The sequence below is a fragment of the Neolamprologus brichardi genome, chromosome 8 (genome assembly GCF_056152115.1).
Source record: "Neolamprologus brichardi isolate AB-2024 chromosome 8, ASM5615211v1, whole genome shotgun sequence".
NCBI classification, from domain to species: Eukaryota; Metazoa; Chordata; class Actinopteri; order Cichliformes; family Cichlidae; genus Neolamprologus; species Neolamprologus brichardi.
The window spans coordinates 14,020,231-14,038,743 of record NC_142111.1 but is presented as its reverse complement, the minus strand read 5'-3'; the positions used below and the strand labels follow the sequence as shown (position 1 = coordinate 14,038,743).

Genomic DNA, 18,513 nt, shown 5'->3' with positions numbered 1-18,513 from the left:
AGTGTAATTGGCTGATAACAGTTTCTTTAATCGGGCAATTCTTTTCTAATTTATCAGTTCGTCCATCACCCAATTTATCTAATTAGCCATTTATCAGGGGGCAAGTCAGCGTCACCAGGTGAGATGAATAATCTATTGGGGATGAAAGGGGGTGCAGTACAACATCGAGCATCGACATTCATTTTAGAACAAATGGCCCAGTTACACGGATCAACCGGCAATTGATTCATATCGTTCACTTCCGCTGAGTGACACTGGAGGATGTATTTGAATTGTGGACGGAAAATAAAGAGGGCATTGTACTGTGTGAATGTTTTGAGTTTAATTCGGACTCGGGGTTATGAGTCAGTCCGGGAACAAAAATGCAGTGTTCCCTGACTTCCCATGTAACCCACCGAACCCATCAAAGGACCTCATCTAGGAAAGAAACGGCACAGCTCTCATCATTTATTACTGAAAAAATATGTCGTCCTATTAGCTATTTAAACACACATAGGCATACTCATCCAGTTGGATAAACAACATAAAAGGCTTTTTGCATACATGTCAGGCAAACAGTCTGTTTTAATAAGGATTTAAAACGAGTTTAAAAACCACGCAGTCCAAACGGATGGAAATTTTTATTTGAAAATATTTTATTCATGAAATCCTATGATATGTTTCCCCGTGTATGCTATTCCACGACATTCATTTTAATGAACATAATATAAAATACTGCTCTACATTTTTTCCCCCCTGTGTAATGATAGTCTGGAGATCAGACTTTACCAGCCATTTCTTATGCACCAATATCTGATTGAGTAGTCTTTTTGATGTATATTTAACCGTATATTTTCACATTTAATGTCATTATTATGCCAGAGAAGGGAAGAAAAGAGGCAGCATTTGAATGAGTGGGGCAGGTGCATTTGCACAGAGCGCCTCATGAATAGCTGCTCCCCCATTAGCCATGCACGGCTCTGAAGCGCGCATAAATAATAGCTGGCACCGCTGATTTAAAAAAAAAAAAAAAGAAAAAGCGCACCTTGGGGCCTCTCTCCCCCTCTCCCCCCTCCATCTCTCTTTCTTTCTTTCTTTCTTCCACTCGCTTTCTCTCTCTAAGGGCATCTTCTTCTTCTTCTTCTTCTTCTTTTCTTTTAGCAAAGCATTTAGGCTACGGGACAACTCCAAAAAGCCAGATTTTTACCCTTGCCTTTTACTTAGGCACGACAAAAATCTGAGATGTTTTCTGCTATTATGTCCCATCTGCCCCGCATTTGTAATCCTGCCCCTTGCAGAACAAATCCACTGGACTGGTGCCTTCCTATTGAGACGCTAGAAGCATAGAAGACAGCCTCAGAGCGCTCTATCATTAAAAGCAAACAAGACAGAGGACCTCGGCTTTTAAAAGCAAAACGAGAAAACAATCTGAAAGCGTCAAGTTAATATTTCCCGATTGGCTTTACACGTCGCAGATTTTGCTTGTAAGTTGCATGTTCGTGAGTGGAAGTACTCGGCTCGGGACAGAAGGAATGGGATACCCGAGCAGAGCAGTGAGGGGATGGAGAAGACGGAAAGGATGGACGCTCTTGGTTTGGGTCGTTGTTGTCAGCTTGGCTTTAGCTGACGGACGGAGAGTGAGGCAGCCCAGATGCCCCCACGGATGCACCTGCACAAAAGATAATGCCCTATGTGAGAGTGTCCGATCTGTGCCTCACACTTTCCCATCCGACGTCGTTTCACTGTAAGTGATGCTGCATGAAGTGGTGAAGTGTCAGAAAGCTTATTAGATTCTGTGTCATATTTCCACTTTGATTTGTTTCTCCTTTTAATCAGATCTTTTGTCAAGTCTGGATTTAATGAAATTACTGGAGGAAGCTTTGCGCACACACCTACCCTACACCTGCTGTGAGTAATAGCTTTTAATCTATCTATTTATCTATGCATCTATCAATTTATGTATCTGTCAATCTGTCTGCCTATTTATTTATCTGTCTATTTATAATTCATGTCTATCTGTCTGTCTCACTGCTTCCTTGATTTAAAAGTAAGGTTGTGTCTTAACAGGCGACTTGCACACAGGCTTAGATTCAGCTTTAAAGGGGGAATTCTCTGTAATGGTGTCTGGATTATGCAATAGACCACATGGCTACAGCAACTAACAGCAAGAGGAACAGTGTGTGTGTGTGTGTGTGTGTGTGCGTATCTTCTTTAGAAACAGGGTGGCTGAGATAAACAATGAGCATGTTCTCTTATTCTCCTGAAGAATTCAGCCCTAATCTGTAGTCAAATAACAGGCGTGCACATGAGTGTTCACCTTCTCCTAACAGTGCTGTTGATTAATGGCCTTCATTATTTAGTATCTTGACAGGACTTGAGTCTATTGAGCAAATGCGTTCTTGCAAATCCGCAAATTAACAGCAAGGTCAGACTTAACTGTACTCTACGCCGCACATAATAACATGCTGTCAAGCGTCAGTCTAGCTTTCTTGGCACCGGTTCCTTCATTCTCTCAGATGACGGTGAAGTCGAGGCTAAATGTGCACGAAGCCTCAAACGTAGGAGGACGTAGCATCACGCATCTGAAGACCGAGCTCGTGACTGTTAGGAGAGAGGTAACTGAAGATGAGTGAATAAGTGGACTGCCTCATCTGTTATTATTCCCTGCAAAGGTGACTTGAAGCATCTTAACCTCCATTAAGGCATGCTTGATCAGTGCCACTGTTTTGTAGTCTGCATTAGCCAAATGTCAGGGTAACTGGCTTCCTCATTTTAAAGACTTTAACATCTTAGAATTGTAATATTTCAACCTTAACATAATAATAAATAATATTGATGGTACTTTTGTTCAATATTTAAAAGAAAAGAGCCACTCTGTACAGTAACCAAATGCCAGCTTAATAATAAACGAAAACCCTTTAAGATTTTTAATAATCTGGTGGAGATGAGGCGTACAATATGTTGCCGATGGACATGATTCTTATGTTAGTTATTTAAAAAGTGACTCAGAAACAAGTGGGAGGGAGGGGGGGTAAGAATCTTGATTCTTTGCCATTTCTTATCAGAAATATGTAGGAGTGAGTGGTTGTTTCTCTGTTTAATCTGAGTCATTCATTGACCAAATACACAGTGGGTAGAAGTGGTGAATGACTGTTGTCTATTACAGTATCCCAGTCCCCCATCCAATTTCTCTGCTTTTTGCAATAGACTTACTGCCACTGACATGACGTAAACATCCATGACCTTTTCTTATTGTGCACAGCCCACACAAATCAATATCTTGTTGAAGTTCATCTCAGTTAAGTTGTGAAACACAAACAACCAGCTGTTAAGAAAAATCTATGTACAGTTGCTTTAAATATGACAATTTGCATTAGTCTAAACGCTTCCATCCTTTATATTTTGCTTCCAAAGAACCAGACTTTATCTATATAATATCTTTATAATTTTTAAAGTGGTCTTCGTCAACAGTTTTCCAGGTTTTCCGAAGACCTTTCAAAAGTTTACGTTGGAGATTGGCTGCTTTTTCGCTCATTTTCATTCCAGTCGTTCTACCTGACCATTTTCAGAGGAATGTTTCTTTTGTTGTTGAGCTACTTTTAAATGTCATTTTTAGGCACTGTTATACTAGCCTGCCACAAAGGTGCATAATTTGTTTCCTGTGGACACACTTCGTAAAGGACACACTGCACAGTGTGCCAAGACCTGACAGAACCTGAAAAATGCATCTGGCCCTTCAGTTGATCCGTCTACTGTTCACTGAAGCCTCATCAGAAATGTCATCAGTGGAAGGGTGGCTGTCAAGAGCATTTCATAGGGAAACAAAAAGATTCAGGTATGCCAAATTACACAAGAAATGGACTGAAAATCCGCAGCGATCCGTGTTACGGAGTGATGAATCTAAATTGGAAATGTTTCATTCATCTCTATTCATGTATGGAGGAGGTCAGGAGAGAGGTGCAACAGTGAGTGTTTGAAACTGTCTGTAAAAGACTGTCATGGTTTGGAGTTGCATTTCAACCAGCGGTGTTGTCAAAAATCTATTGAAGTATGAATGCAGAAGTGATATCAAATTTTGATGTTATTGTTATGAGAGCTATCTATCTATCTATCTATCAAGTCTTTTTTGGTTTGTTTTTCCTTCACAGATTGTTCACAGCAAACTCATTTGACCTGATTGATGAGGATGCATTTCAAGGTTTACCACATCTTGAATACCTGTAAGCAACTGTTTTTAATTCATGTGCAGAAAACATTTGCGTGCTGTTGTATGAAACACTATCATAATTGCATATTTTTTGTATTAAACAAATATGAGGCACATGCTGATTAACAACAGCACTATGTGAACCTGTGCGGAAATATTGCACTCAAAACCTTACTGTAGTGCATGCTCGGTTACATGATGGCATATAAATCTATCTGAACGATGAGGCTTTCCCCATAAGCATGTTTACACTAATGTTCCCTGTTTGGGTGATCCATCCAACTACAACCACAGTTTAAGCCAAATTGTCTTAAATGGCTGAAAACACTTGTTTGCTTTTTGAATGTATTTACAGTATAATTTACTTTGACATGTTTTCCCAGTGTTTTACAAGCCTTAGCCATCATGTAGAACTCAATAGCCTGATTGCAGTAAACATCTCATCTTCTTACAGGATCACAATAGATGTCAGTATTCATTGTGTGTAGGATTTCATGACTTACTCTCATTCATTCTGCTTCTCATTCACAGATTTATTGAAAACAACAAAATTGCTGAAATATCCCAGTATGCTTTCCGGGGCCTGAAAGCACTAGTACATCTGTAAGTATTTTGGTTTGAAAAAACTTTAACTCAGTTCTTGTTATCCTCTTTCTTCCTCCTGTCTTTACTTCTCTTCTCTTTAATCACTGTCCAGGGAATAGTCCCATCTCTCGTTTGTTCCTTTCTATTTTATTAGAACTTGTGGCTTTTTCCTTTCTTCACATTAACCATCTGCGTTGTCCCTTTCACACGTCTGTTTCACTTTTCAAGTAATCTGAGGTAAAAAGTAACTGAACATTATTTTTCGAGGTATCCTGACATACCCTCCATCAGTTTGCCTTTTCTGTCCCCGTTTCACTTTGTCACTGTCTGGAATGAAAAGGTAGGCAAAAGCGCTGCTGCCAGTAATCATTTCTCAAGGTGACTGAAGATATCAACTGGATCAGGTTGCAGAAGGGCAGGTCTGGATGTTTCATTGCAGATAAGCTGTTCATATATTTTAGACAGTAAAATAGACTTGATTTTGTCAAAGTTTGATTTTTCTAAAACCAAAAAAAGAAGCTATTAGTGTGAATATGGGATATAACTGCTCAAAATCTGCCTAGACACACACAGTCTTAACTGTGTTTTTTCTAAACACAGTGACAATGTCACCTCAAAGCCTGCCAGAACTAAAGGTAGGTGAGAGCGCGAGTGACTTATCGGTCAAGTTAAATATAACTGTGCTGTAACCTTAAACCGGATGACCTATCACTCTGTGACTCTCCAACATGTTTTCCCTTTAAGATCATGCAGCACAGGGCAAACAGGATTTTAGCATATTGGTCTTCCTTGTCATCCCTTCATCATCCTTATGATCACCACCATCTTATAAACTATATATTGTTATGAAGAGGAATAAAAGTCAAACAGGAGAGATTAAAACATTTATCCCAACATCAGCAAAGTATAGAAAATAGTTTGATCTATAAGAAATCACAAGCAAATGGTTTTTAAAAAGATTTACACTGAAAGTGAATCCACTTCAGTGTGCTATGGATGAAGAATTAAGAATCAAGTTTTACCAAACTTCTACAAAACAGGCAGCAAACATGCAAGAAAGGTAAACAGATACTGCAACAAAGACTGAGTGGAAAGGCAGGACTATTTATACACGTGAAGGTAATCAGGGGAGTGCAAACAGCTGGGGGAAAGAAAAAGAAAGACAATCAACAACAGTGAGACAAGAGGGGAAGTAAAACTAAAGACAAGACATCAGAAAAATGAATAGAAAAATACAACAGGGAATAACAATTGGGAAACTCAAACACATGAATAAACTTAAACGAATCAAACAGAGGATACATTGTCCACCAGCCCTCTTCAAAAACAGTAATACCTGAATCAGGCCAGAGTTAACAAATCCATGGTGTGGTACTGTAGACCAACAGATATTCTGATAAAAGCAACATAATGAAACCTTGTCTTTATAAGAATAATTATGTAGGTAACGAGTTTAATTGCTTTTGTCAAAGTTATAACTTTACAGATGGAGTTTTCCTGTAGGCAAGATAATGATCACTGCAAAGGGAAGGTCAGATCCAAGCTCCAGTAGGGGATCACTGCTCTAGAATTAAATCATTTTCCAATAATAATGTATGCAATAAAATATGAAGCGCTAAAACTGTCAGCTAAGATTTTTATATTGCTAACATGACTCAGAAAGTGCCATAGCATGTCAGTGAAGATGCCCTTTTTCGGTTCCCTTCTAGAAAAAAGTAAACAAACCCTGATACCACATGCAGTATCAGAGGACACTTTAAGAGCATCACACACAGTAAATACATTATTAAAGGGCATCTGAAAGGAGTTATATTGGAATCCTTTCCACTCTGCTCTAACCTCATGTGTTTGCTTAGTGCATTCTTGCATAAACTGTAAAGTTAAAAGGTCTCTCTTCCTTGGAGAACCAACTTTCTTATAAATAATGCAGTGTTCATGGATTACGCCAACATTTCATTTCATTCACATCTCTCTGTGTGTTTTGAAGTTCAGTCTCTAGCTCCAGAGTTTGTTTTTGTTGGAGTTTTTCTTTACTGTTGGCCAAAAAAATACCCTGCATTTGACAGCACCGGAGAAGCTAGACTATATACAAGGTAACAAACAACCACACACTCACTTATGACATACAGTGAAAGGAACAACTCGGCTACATCTGGGGAAAAAAACCAAAAAAACAACTGCATCAGTCAGATACATACGTGCAGAACATGATCGACTTGAAGTCAAAACATTTAATTAACACAGAACTTGGAATATGAAATAGACCCAGGCAACTTCTTCTCTTCTATCAATAACAACTGCTGCTACTATACAAATCAACAGTACAACCAGGGGGCTGGGGTGAGATGATCAATTATCTAGTTTAACTGTAGAAGTCTACATACAAATTTTATTAATATCAAGGATTATCTAAACCAGTTTTTACATCAATTCAGTGTCATTACCATATCTGAAACTTGTATTAACATGGATAAAGGAATGGACTTTGAACTGAAGGGTTATGAATTCACTTATATACTTTATTAACACAATGTACTGCATGAACCTGGTCCCTAAAGTAACCAGATTTACTAGAATCACATCACATTGAGCCACTCTCATAGACAACATTTTTACAAATGACACTGAAAATAAGACAGTAAGTGCACTTCTGATTAATGACATCAGTGACCATCTTCCTGTTTTTACAGTCTGTGATAGGAATTACAAGATTAAAAATATGGACAGAAAAAAAGTACAGACGATTCAGAACAGAGGAGTCAATAAATGCTTTTAAAAACGATTTCATGAAACAGAAACAGGTGAAAAATATCAAAAACAAGATGCCAAGTAAGTATGATGAATTCCTTAGATTATTTACATTACTGTATAATACAAACTGTTCAATAATGCAATATAATAGAAAACATGAGTATATAAAAATAATATTAAAAGAATATGAGAAATACTGACCAGCGTTGTATAACGTAGGTCTACACCATCACTGAACCTGGGATAACAGAGGAAAAACTGGATACCTTGATAGACAGAAATCATTATTCAGTGCTCCATGTAGCTGTTGTTTTGGAAATGGTTAAAACTTAATTTAATTGATCATTTCAAACTGGTATATTTTCAGACAGAATGAAAATAGCAAAAGATAAACCTTTATACAAATCTGACAACAAACCCCATTTCAAAAACTACAGGCCTGTTTCTTTACTATGTCAATTCTTAAAAAATCTTGAAAAACTGTTGAACAATCGGCTGGAAAAACATATAGATAAACATAAACTGCTCACCGAGAGCCTGAGGGCTCAGATCAAGCAGATCAACATCACTGGCACTATTAGATTCAATAGAATACATCACAAATTCCATAGACAAAAAGCAATATGTGGCTGGATAATTCATAGATTTAAGCATTTGACACAATAGATCAGGATATATTAGTAAGAAAACTGTAACATTATAGTGTCGGGGGGTAGTTTTAAATTGGGTTGGGAGTTATTTAAGAGACAGGAAGCAGTTTGTGAAATTAAATGGTTATTGCTCTGTATGCATGGACATTGCTTGTGGTGTACCCCAGGGGTCAGTTTTGGGCCCTAGATTCTTTAATTTATCAATGACATGTGTGAAGTGTCCAGAGTGTTAAAATTGTACAGTTCCTGATGATATAAACATTTTCTGCACTGGTGAGGATCTGCTGCATTTATTTGATGAGGTAACTAATGAAATAATTAAATTAAAGCTTGGGCATGATTAAAAACAAATTACTATTACATTTGAATAAAACTACCTAATAAAACTGTTCTTTGGAAAGAGCAGATTAAGTATAAATGTAAAAACTCAAATAAATGGTGTTCATTTTGAAAGAGTCAATATAATAGATTTCTTGGGGTAATAATAGATGAGAGACTTAATTGGAGAGCACAGATAAGATATATTCATTCCAAAGTATCAAGAAACATTGCAATACTGAACAAAACAAAGGAGGCATTAGACTGTATCATTCCATATTCTATAAGCTGTTGTGCAGAGATCTCGGGCAATAACTATGAAAGTACATTAGATTCACTTTTTATTCTTCAAAAAAAAGCAGTTCAGAACTACCAGGTGACATTCAACACATGTTTTTTCTTTTTGTTTTTTGAGACAAGGAAGCTATAATTTAATGGATTTCTTCTTGAAAGCTGTGAGTTTGTGTAATACCAGGAACAAAAAAACAACAAGTTTTTGTTTTTCTATGCATGGAGTGAAACTGTGGAACAATTTGAGTGTGGAGTTGGCCAAACATAAAGCAGTTCAAAGAGAGTTATAAAGATATGATTTTATATTTGTATAATTAACTTTTCAAAACTGGAAGTATTGGCTTTGTTGTGTGGAGGCTTATAGAGCTACAAAAACATAATGCTCTGATAATTTGTACTGTATGTGTCATATACGTTATATTAGAAATATTTTCATTGTTATTACTGCGGTTTGTATCAGTAAGGAAGCTAAAAAAAATATTAACTGATAACTTATGGCGAGGAGGTGGGATTAAATAAGTGTGCACTTCTTCCCATTCCTTTTTAATATGTAAGTGAATCAGAACAGGTGAAGCAATATTGAAATGTATTTTGTTTTATTTTGTATAGTACTTTTTTCTTTTCCTTGCTAAATGAACTCCTGTATATTTGTAGAAGATTTGAAATAAATTGAACACAAGTGTGACCAGTGTTAACAGAACAAAATACACAGAACAGTAACGCACAATTCAGGTATGTGAAGGACAGATTAGTGTGATTTCTCTTTTTTAATTTAAATTTTTACATTTAAAAAACAAACAAACTGCTGTATCCAAAGAAAAATCCCACATCTGGGACAAACAGTATAGTAAAGTAAACATATTGCATCTTAATTCGTTAATGGTTTTTTTTACTGCCTTCCATTTCAAGCACCTGTTACATGTCACGAGAGGAATCTAGAAGTAGTCAGGTTTTGTGACATGTTTATTTGTTTGTAATGTCCTTGGTTTTATTCTGTTACTCAAGTCATTCTGTTCTACCAACCAATGAAAAATACATTAAGGGAAATGGATATGTCGGAAGAGATGCACTCTACATCTAATGTAATCACTTTGTTTATTATTTTTTTCCTTTTTGCTGATTAGGAGTCTGGCTTACAACAACCTTGAGACACTGCCCAAAGATGTTTTTAAGGGAATGGATGCTTTGACCAAAGTGTGAGTCTGTTTTTCCTTAATCCATCCTTACAATGCAAATATACACTTTAGTTATTACTAATAAAATTTAGCCCTTTTCACACAGTTTGAAAAACATAAGTAGTTGCTAAATCTACATTAGTATTTCTCCTTCCTTTCAAAGAAAGAAACAATAACTGTGCAAGAAGGAAAATGAGAGAATAGTCTAAGAAAGTAAATCATTATAGAGGAAGCTATTACATACTGCAGTTGAGAAATTAAAAGAAAATACAAATCTAGAGAAAGGAAAGGCTGGGTTAAGATGCCACAATGTCACGGTAAATGCTCAGCAAGTCAATTACACAACAAAAGAACTAGATACTGGCTTAGGTCACGCTGACACAATCAGCTAGATTAATTCCTGTGTCTCTAGATTCACTAGACTCCACATTCAAGCTTCATAGCTATTCAAACTGAGAGTGTGTGATAAGCAGAGACTACCCAGGAGATGGGACATGTGCTGTGATTTAGCTGGTTGAAGCTAAAGGGCAGCCAGGAGAAGCAGAGGGTATTTAGCAAACTGAACAGTTCTTGGAAATAAGAGGCCTGTAAGTTTTAAAAAGAATAAAGAAAGCAAGAAATAAAGAATAAATATTAACTATTTCATGTTGTAACATTAGTGTTTTACTTGATTGTCATGGCAGGTTCTGGTTCTATGGAGTTTTCCTTCCCACTGATTGCTGATTGATCCCATCTGGTTGTTGGGGTTTTGTTTGTGTTATTGTAGGGTCTTAACCTTACAATGTAAAGCACCTTGAGGAAACTGTATAAATAAAATTGAACTGTATTTTACTTGTGATCCATTCATGTAGGGATCTGCGAGGCAACAATTTGATCTGTGACTGCAAGCTCAAGTGGTTGGTGGAGTGGATGCACCACACCAATGCTACTCTAGACCAAATCTACTGCAGTGGCCCACCCATTCACCAGGGGAAGAAGATCAACGACCTGCTGCCTCACTCTTTTGACTGCATCGCAGCAGGTACCTTCCTCTTGCACATCTCCTTGTATCACAGAAGCTAAAGCGACTGCTTCAGCATCTTTCTCTCATGTCTATTTAATTGTTATGTCCCACCTTTCAGAGTTTGCCACCTATCAGTCACTGAAGTTTGAGTCCATTTCGGTGGATGCCTTCACTCTTGGTAATGAACAGTATGTCGTGTTTGCCCAGCCTTTTGCTGGGACATGCAGCTTCTTAGAATGGGATCACGTGGAGATGACCTTCAGAACATATGACACCATTGAAAGTGAGTTTTTTGTTTTTTTTTAAGTCAATATGAGAATGTGTAAATGTTCTCACCTGGAATGACCTCAATGTGTAGTATGTAAATGTATAAGAAACCCTGTATGGATTATATTGGTCTCAGTCCGGTTGGCTTCCCTGTAGAACTTCACAATACATTTTTTCAGGTGACTGCAGTTGAGTATATATCTGATTGATGTAATTACTAGTTCTAGTAAAATAATTACCCGTTTAAGCCAGCAGTATAATAAGAGATGTTTGACACAGCATACCTGCTAATGCAGAAAATTTCCTCTGCATCCAGGCATAAATGGAGTGCCTGGATGCAGAAAGATATCAGATCCTAGCACTAGTTTGTGCTATTTTCTTGAGAACATCGAGATGATCACTTCCAATTTATTGGTGAAGGCATCTCATCATGGTAAAGAACACTTCCAAAAATTCCTGGATCTAATTCTAATTGTAATCTCTTCAAAATTTGGTTATATTCCACCTTCATGTACATCTGCTTTTTAAGGAATCCCGGTAGCAAACAGACAAATATAACCAATGACTTGCCCCTTTTAATTCAATATTATAAGATCCAGATGCCTGTCAAATGTTAGAAGTTCCACCAAAAAGACCTTTCCTCCCTAGTCTTCCCACATTGTTTTATTATAATAACTGCTCAAGGTAAAAGAAAGGAAAGTTGTCTAGAAATTCTGAAATACAAATTTACGTGTCTATGGTTTCCTTTTATCTTCTTTTTCCATTAATCAACTCTAAACACCTCACATTTAGCCGACGAAGGCTCTTCTGAAGACTTTAAGACCATTTTGAGATCCTTGGGCAAACTATATATAAGAACCCTGAAGAACTAACAGTCAGATCTTTGTCAACAGTAATGCACATGAGAGAGAGAGAGAGAGAGAGAGAGAGAGAGAGAGCCTTTATTTGTCAGCTGCAGGTCTTTTGCAGGTCTGTCGGCAAGATGACAGACCTTGCCGACCGTACATACAATACACAAACATCACATTGGGGAGAAAGGTCAGGCTAGGTAGCGAGGAAAAAAACATCGAAATGTGTAACACAAAAGGATAATACAGGAATGCACAGATATCAACACACCATAGCACAATAAACAGACAAGCAACATGGGAAAGAGTTCCAGTGTGTACATCTGATCTGGGACCGCTGCAGTCTTTCGACTGCGCCTCCAACTGACCCGATGTCCACATCAGAGGGGAGGTAAGCGTTGGAGGTGGCGTTGGATCCGGGGTAGGGAGGGTGATGCGTCAGTGAGTGCTTATCAGTATCAGTATATGTATGTGTCCATAGTTCAGCTGATATGTATATGTATGTGTCCATAGTTCAGCTGAGACAGTGTCCTTCGCCCTGCCAGGCTAAGTAAACAGTCTTCCAGCCAACCCAGGTGGCCTTGCATGGAATGGGAAGGAACAGACTAAACACAGTCGTTATCAGGGAGTTTTGTTCAGCTCCGGCCTTGCAGCTGGCGCCGAGAGGGTATCCGCATGAAGTGATGGTATTTTTTACTTTAGTGCGAACAGCTCATATGAATTTCATAGCAGTTCTACAGTCCAACACTGGTCTCTCAATCTCCCGTTGCTTTGCCATACTTGCGTTCTGTGATGTTGTCATTTCTTGTGCTAAAGGAGCCAATTTCTGAGAACCCACGGCAGTGTGCCTCCCCGAGATGTCATCCAATTTTGCGCCCAGAGATGTTATTCCGGGCTAGCCCTTCCGAGATGTATCCAGTCTGCAGTCAGAGATCTTATTCACAGTATTCACAGCAGCCGTAGCCTCTCCAAGATCTTATCCGTGCTGACTCAATGAGCCTATTTTGAGAAACTCACGCCTCTCCCATTGTTCCAATCCCAGCGGGCAGCCTTGTGGGGGTTTGAACAGCCGGTTCCGCTTTCTTAATTCTTCGATAAGTCAGGGCCAAGCCAGCTCCGATCAGCCAGAACCCTGTTACCATGGTTCCGAATAGGTAGATATCTTCAGCACTCAGGCTCACCCAAGCCCAAACTTCTCATTGAGAAAGGGGTGTCAATTGCATTTAGGGACCAGTTGATCCAATCCATAATTCCTCTTTTAGGTTTTAGAGAACAGACTGTGAGAGAATGTCCCAGGGAAAATACAAAAAAAACACGAGACTAGACAAGGACATAAGCAGGGAAGATAAGGGAGAGGAGAAAAAGTGCGTCCGAGAGCCAAAGAAGCCTTTTTTGATAATATTTTTATCAGTCACAGAGGTTTACTTTAACCACAGAGTTACCACATTACGTCATTAAATGGTTTTGATAAGGTTTAGATAGATGTACTTGAAAAAAGGAACTACGGATTTCATTTAGTATTTGTAGTTAGACACTCTTTATTGGATGAAAAAAAGGTTAGTGAGCCTAATTGTTCTTACATTCTACTACAAACAGCTGCTTGGGTTCTGTGCATGTACTGAATGTGTATTTTGTTCTCTCTTTTACTCTTTAGGCACCTCAACTGTCGTCTGCAAGCCCATGCTAATTGAGAACCACCTCTTTGTCATTGTGGCCCAGTTGTTTGGGGGCTCACACATTTACAAACATGATACCTCTGCCAGCAAATTCATCAAGATCCAGGACATTGACATCCTAAAAATTCGCAAACCCAACGACATCGAGACCTTCATGATCGACGGAGAGTCTTTCTTTGTCATCGCTGACAGCTCTAAGGTTGGGCCTCTTTTCTGTTTTCTTTCACTCAAAATCAACAAAGTATTTCATGGCAGGTGGCATAAATTTGCATTTCGCTAGTGACGGTTGATTTTTTTAAATGAATCTATTTCAGGATTCAATTTAAAATTGCATTACTTGATTTTTAAAGTCTCAGTGGGTTAGCACTCCCTTACTTAACAGAACTTTTGAAACCCTACAGTCCTACTGAAGCACAGAGGGCTTTGAACCAGCAGCTCTTGAACTCTCCTAGAGTCAGGCTTCAAAGCAGAGGCGTTAGGGCCTTTTCAGTGGTGGCTCCTAATCTTTGGAACAACTTACCTTTGTACTTAAGAACTGCCAAGTCCCTCAATCATTTTAAAACACCTTTTGAAATCTATTTGTTCTTGCTTGCTTTCAGATTTAGTTGAGCAGAGTATCCTGGCTTTTAGTGTGCAAACATAGTGTTTTTTACTTCTTTTATTTGATTTTTAGTGCATAGTTATTGTTGATTTAGCCATCATTGTATATACTGTATATTCTATATAACTTGTACAGTACTTTGGTCAACTGGGGTTGTTAAAATGCGCAAACAGATATCAATTTTGACTTGACTTAAAAACAACAACAATACTGTAGACACTTACTGCATCCAGCCCCTGTATGAATAAATATCCTCTAATCTACTCTTCCCACCACGTCAGCCAGTCCTTCCCTGGGCGTCCTTCTCTGCAGCATGTCGGTCTGTGTCTGCTCCTGCTGATTAGCTTGTATTGCCAAATGTTCACATATGCTCTCACATATGCTTGGGGACAACTCAGGCACACAAGCACAGACACACCACCACACTCTGGTGTTTGGCTTCATGCAAAATTTGAAGTTTGTTGCCTAATTTTTTTTTCATGTTGAGCTATAATTGTTTTCAACTGTAAATCACTATTGAGTACTTAATTAAAATGCTTGTTCGGGTTTTGAATAAAGTTGGCTTGAGCTGATGTTTTGTACATGTTCTTCCTGTAGGCGGGCTCCACAACGGTGTACAAATGGAACGGCAATGGATTTTACTCCCATCAGTCACTCCACCCTTGGTACAGGGATACAGATGTAGAATATCTAGAGATCTCCAACAAACCTCACCTGATTTTGTCAAGTAGCTCCCAGAGGCCCGTCGTGTACCAGTGGAACAGAAGCCAGAAAAAGTTTGACCGCAGGACTGACATACCGGACATGGAGGACGTCTTCTCCATCAAACACTTCCGAGTCCAAGGTGAGAACCACGCAAGCAAAAGGACACTGTGCAAACTCCTAGTTGCATCCATGCTTAATAGTGGACTCAACTTCTTTTTAAGTGTGGTTAATAAACACATTTATGACTTACTTTCCTAGACTTGATTTATTACTCTTTATTTTCCCGCTGCATATTGTCTGGATTTATTTTGAAGGCGATAAAAGGCAATGTCACTGCCATAAAACCTGCACACAAATCAGGCTGTAAAACATTATGAGAGTGTGGGGTGGGGGTTTCTCTCTCATATTAACAGGTTACCTATTAGTGGCTATTAGCTGATGTCAGGGAAAAGTTAATTCAAGGAATGCAGTTTTCTTTCGAGGTTTACAACAGCTTCTGTATGCGTACTGGACACAGGTCTCAAAAGACAAATGACAGGGAATTAATTTGCAATTCCAACTTTATGGTTTCTCCCTCACCTTAGACCTCCCAGCAGAGAGAAATGTGGTACACCAGGCGCTCTGCCTACCAGGACACACTCTCAGCCTTCTCTGAACAGGCAATCTGGGGTCTATACATAATATTATGAGAATATTATGGGTTTGCCATAACAGCTAGCCTAGTTAGGGCTGAAAGAAAAACTGAGAGAAAGCTTTATGTGTCATCAAAAAAAAAAAATAGCACCATTCCCAGAGTAACATCTGCATCCACTTCTTCTTTCTCCCAAAACAGTGCATAAGGCTGAGATCAGCCCAACTCTGCTATATGAGCAGACAGGGAAGACACGACCCAAGATCACAGCACACAATGTGTGAATATAAAATGAGTGAATGTGCATGAATAATGTAGCTCGAAATGTCTCCCACAGCTGAATAAATATTTGTAGCAAACAATGAATTATATTTGGGATTACATAATCTGTTTTTTTGTGAGCTTTCCTGTGTCAGATCCGCATTTAGTGGCTGAATGTGTGAACTAAACGGCCCCTTGAAATCTTTGTCCTTTTCAAAGGTGATCTGTTTATATGCTTGACAAGATTCATCGGGGACTCCAAGGTGATGCGCTGGGACGGTGCCATGTTCAAAGAGGTCCAGACATTCCCTTCCCGTGGCTCTATGGTGTTCCAGCCCGTCTCCACCGGCAACTGGCAGTATGCCATCTTGGGCAGCGATTACTCACTGACGCAGGTCTACCAATGGGACACCAAGAGGGGCCAGTTTGTCCCATCTCAGGAGCTGAATATCCAGGCGCCTCGGGGATTTTCTCTGGTTTCCATTGACGGCCGGGTGTTCCTACTGGCATCCAGCTTCAAGGGAAAAACTCAGATATACGAGCACCTCATGATCGATCTGAGCAATTAGGTCCATCGTCTAAATGCCTTTTCCCCGAGATTGTCGCTCTCGTCAGTCCCATTTTAATCAATCAACAATTTCCACCTTTGCTCAAACAAAAAGAGAGATTTGTCAAAAAATAATGAGGCCCTTTAGATTAGTTTGTAGCTAAACTTATAAATATTTTGTGATCAGCTGCAGTGGTCTGCAAGTCCTGTATTTATATCTCAATCCCTTAATATTTGGAAATGCCTTATTTTCCATTTAAAGTTGTGAAGTCAGTGAACTTCTTCGTCTGTTATTCAACTCCAAAGGCAGAAGACATTCACACATGAGTTTGCTATTAATCTACATACAGTTTTGTTTCTCCTATAGGATTTTGATAGTTCATGTTTTTTGTTGTTGTTGTTGTTGTTTTTGGAAAAGGGGGCAAGAACGTTACCACTGGAGGTAATTCACCTGAAAATACATTATAGACTATGGGACATTAACCTACAATACTAATAGGTGTGTTGTGTTTAAGTACTGGATTTATTTGCTTGTGTAGGTTAGTCTCATTCATCCTGTCACATGAGCCATTCAACTGACAGGCTTAACAGATACCTTACAGAAAAGAGACAATCTGACAAATGTACAAAACCCCCTTTTCACCTTTAAATCTATGATTATAGATGTAGTGCTGTACTTAGCAGTAGAGCATTTTGTCAGTATTTGAGACCTGAGCTTCATAATACTACTTTCAACCAAATGCAGGTAAAAATTGGACTACTTGCTGAGAACCGTGTCTTTTCCATGGCAGCTAGTTGGCAGCTTGTAATTATTTCACTTCAATAAATGGAATGACAAATCTGCTAAACACTGTGAGAAACTGAGTTTTAAAAAAAAGAACTGCTTCCTCTCTGCTCTCAGTTGAACAAGACTGTGTGCGCAATACACTCATGGCGTCGATTTCTGATGAATGCCTCGCTAGAAGCATCCCACTGTGTCACCCAGCCCTTTCTCTTTCACTGCAACCTTACCCCTTTTCTCCCCCGTTGACAAAGCCATTGTTGTCTTTACTCTGCAACGAAAAGCCAACCACTGTGCCGCACATACTACCTATGCTTTCACGTGCGCCTCTTATTCTGACACAAAAGAAGTTTGATGACAATTAAAAACTTCACTGACAACAATTTGCCAAAAAAATTAATGTTTACGTTTTTACAATATTGTGTAAATTATGTTACTTTTGTATGTAGAGGGGACCACACTCGATGCTTCTTTTTTTGGTGTAGATATAGTGATAAGATTTGGTGTAACGTGATACTTCTGCTGTAGACTTACTTGTGTCACTTTTATCTAGTTGAGTAAGGATAGAGGATATTACATGTCCCTTTGCCTTCTTTTCGCATTTTATTTTATGTACAGTGGTAATAAAATACTAAATCAGCAAGGAACTTCTTGTATTGTTTTTTGTTCATATATACTTACAAACCGAATGAATTTAGTCTTTATGATTTGATTTGTATTCAGCTGATTCTCTTCACTTGATAATAAAAAAGTGTTCCTTTTTTTTTTTTTTTTTTTTTACCACAGTGGCATCCAGTCCTGAGGTGAAAACTGTATTGGGGCACCACATGGTGGTGGGAATAAAGGATTTAACATTACTGTTTTCACAAGGATACCAATCTATTACTGAGCAAAATGTGTGTTTCTTGATGAAAAATAAAAAAATAAAAAAACTGTCAAAATTAATTCAAGCTAAATAAATAAAATCCCGAAATCTCATTATTATTGTGAACTAGGCTTACATTCAGAAATGAATGACAAACACTAAAACAAATTTTTCTGATGCAAGTAATAAAATAAATACAGACATACAAAAAAATAGAACTTGTAAACCACTGTAGCTGCCATAACAATAACAGTATTGGAAATGACCAAATCTATATTTATGTAATGGTTAGTTCACCAGTATGCAGAACTTCTTTAATCAAAAATGTAAGTGTATGAAATGGGCATGGACGTTTAGGAACATTTTAGTTGC

General features: G+C 38.4%; 1 protein-coding gene across 1 annotated transcript; it reads left to right on the top strand.

The window, feature by feature from the left end:
• Nucleotides 1–1,072: 1,072 nt before the first annotated feature.
• lgi1b (leucine-rich, glioma inactivated 1b) lies at nucleotides 1,073–17,917 on the top strand. The gene is made up of 10 exons (XM_087844653.1): nucleotides 1,073–1,723; nucleotides 1,816–1,887; nucleotides 4,128–4,199; nucleotides 4,718–4,789; nucleotides 9,906–9,977; nucleotides 10,808–10,977; nucleotides 11,078–11,242; nucleotides 13,729–13,949; nucleotides 14,949–15,195; nucleotides 16,168–17,917. Exons 1-10 carry the CDS (start codon nucleotides 1,473–1,475, stop codon nucleotides 16,515–16,517), a joined length of 1,692 nt encoding a protein of 563 aa, XP_087700779.1. The 5' UTR covers nucleotides 1,073–1,472; the 3' UTR covers nucleotides 16,518–17,917.
• Nucleotides 17,918–18,513: the final 596 nt, after the last annotated feature.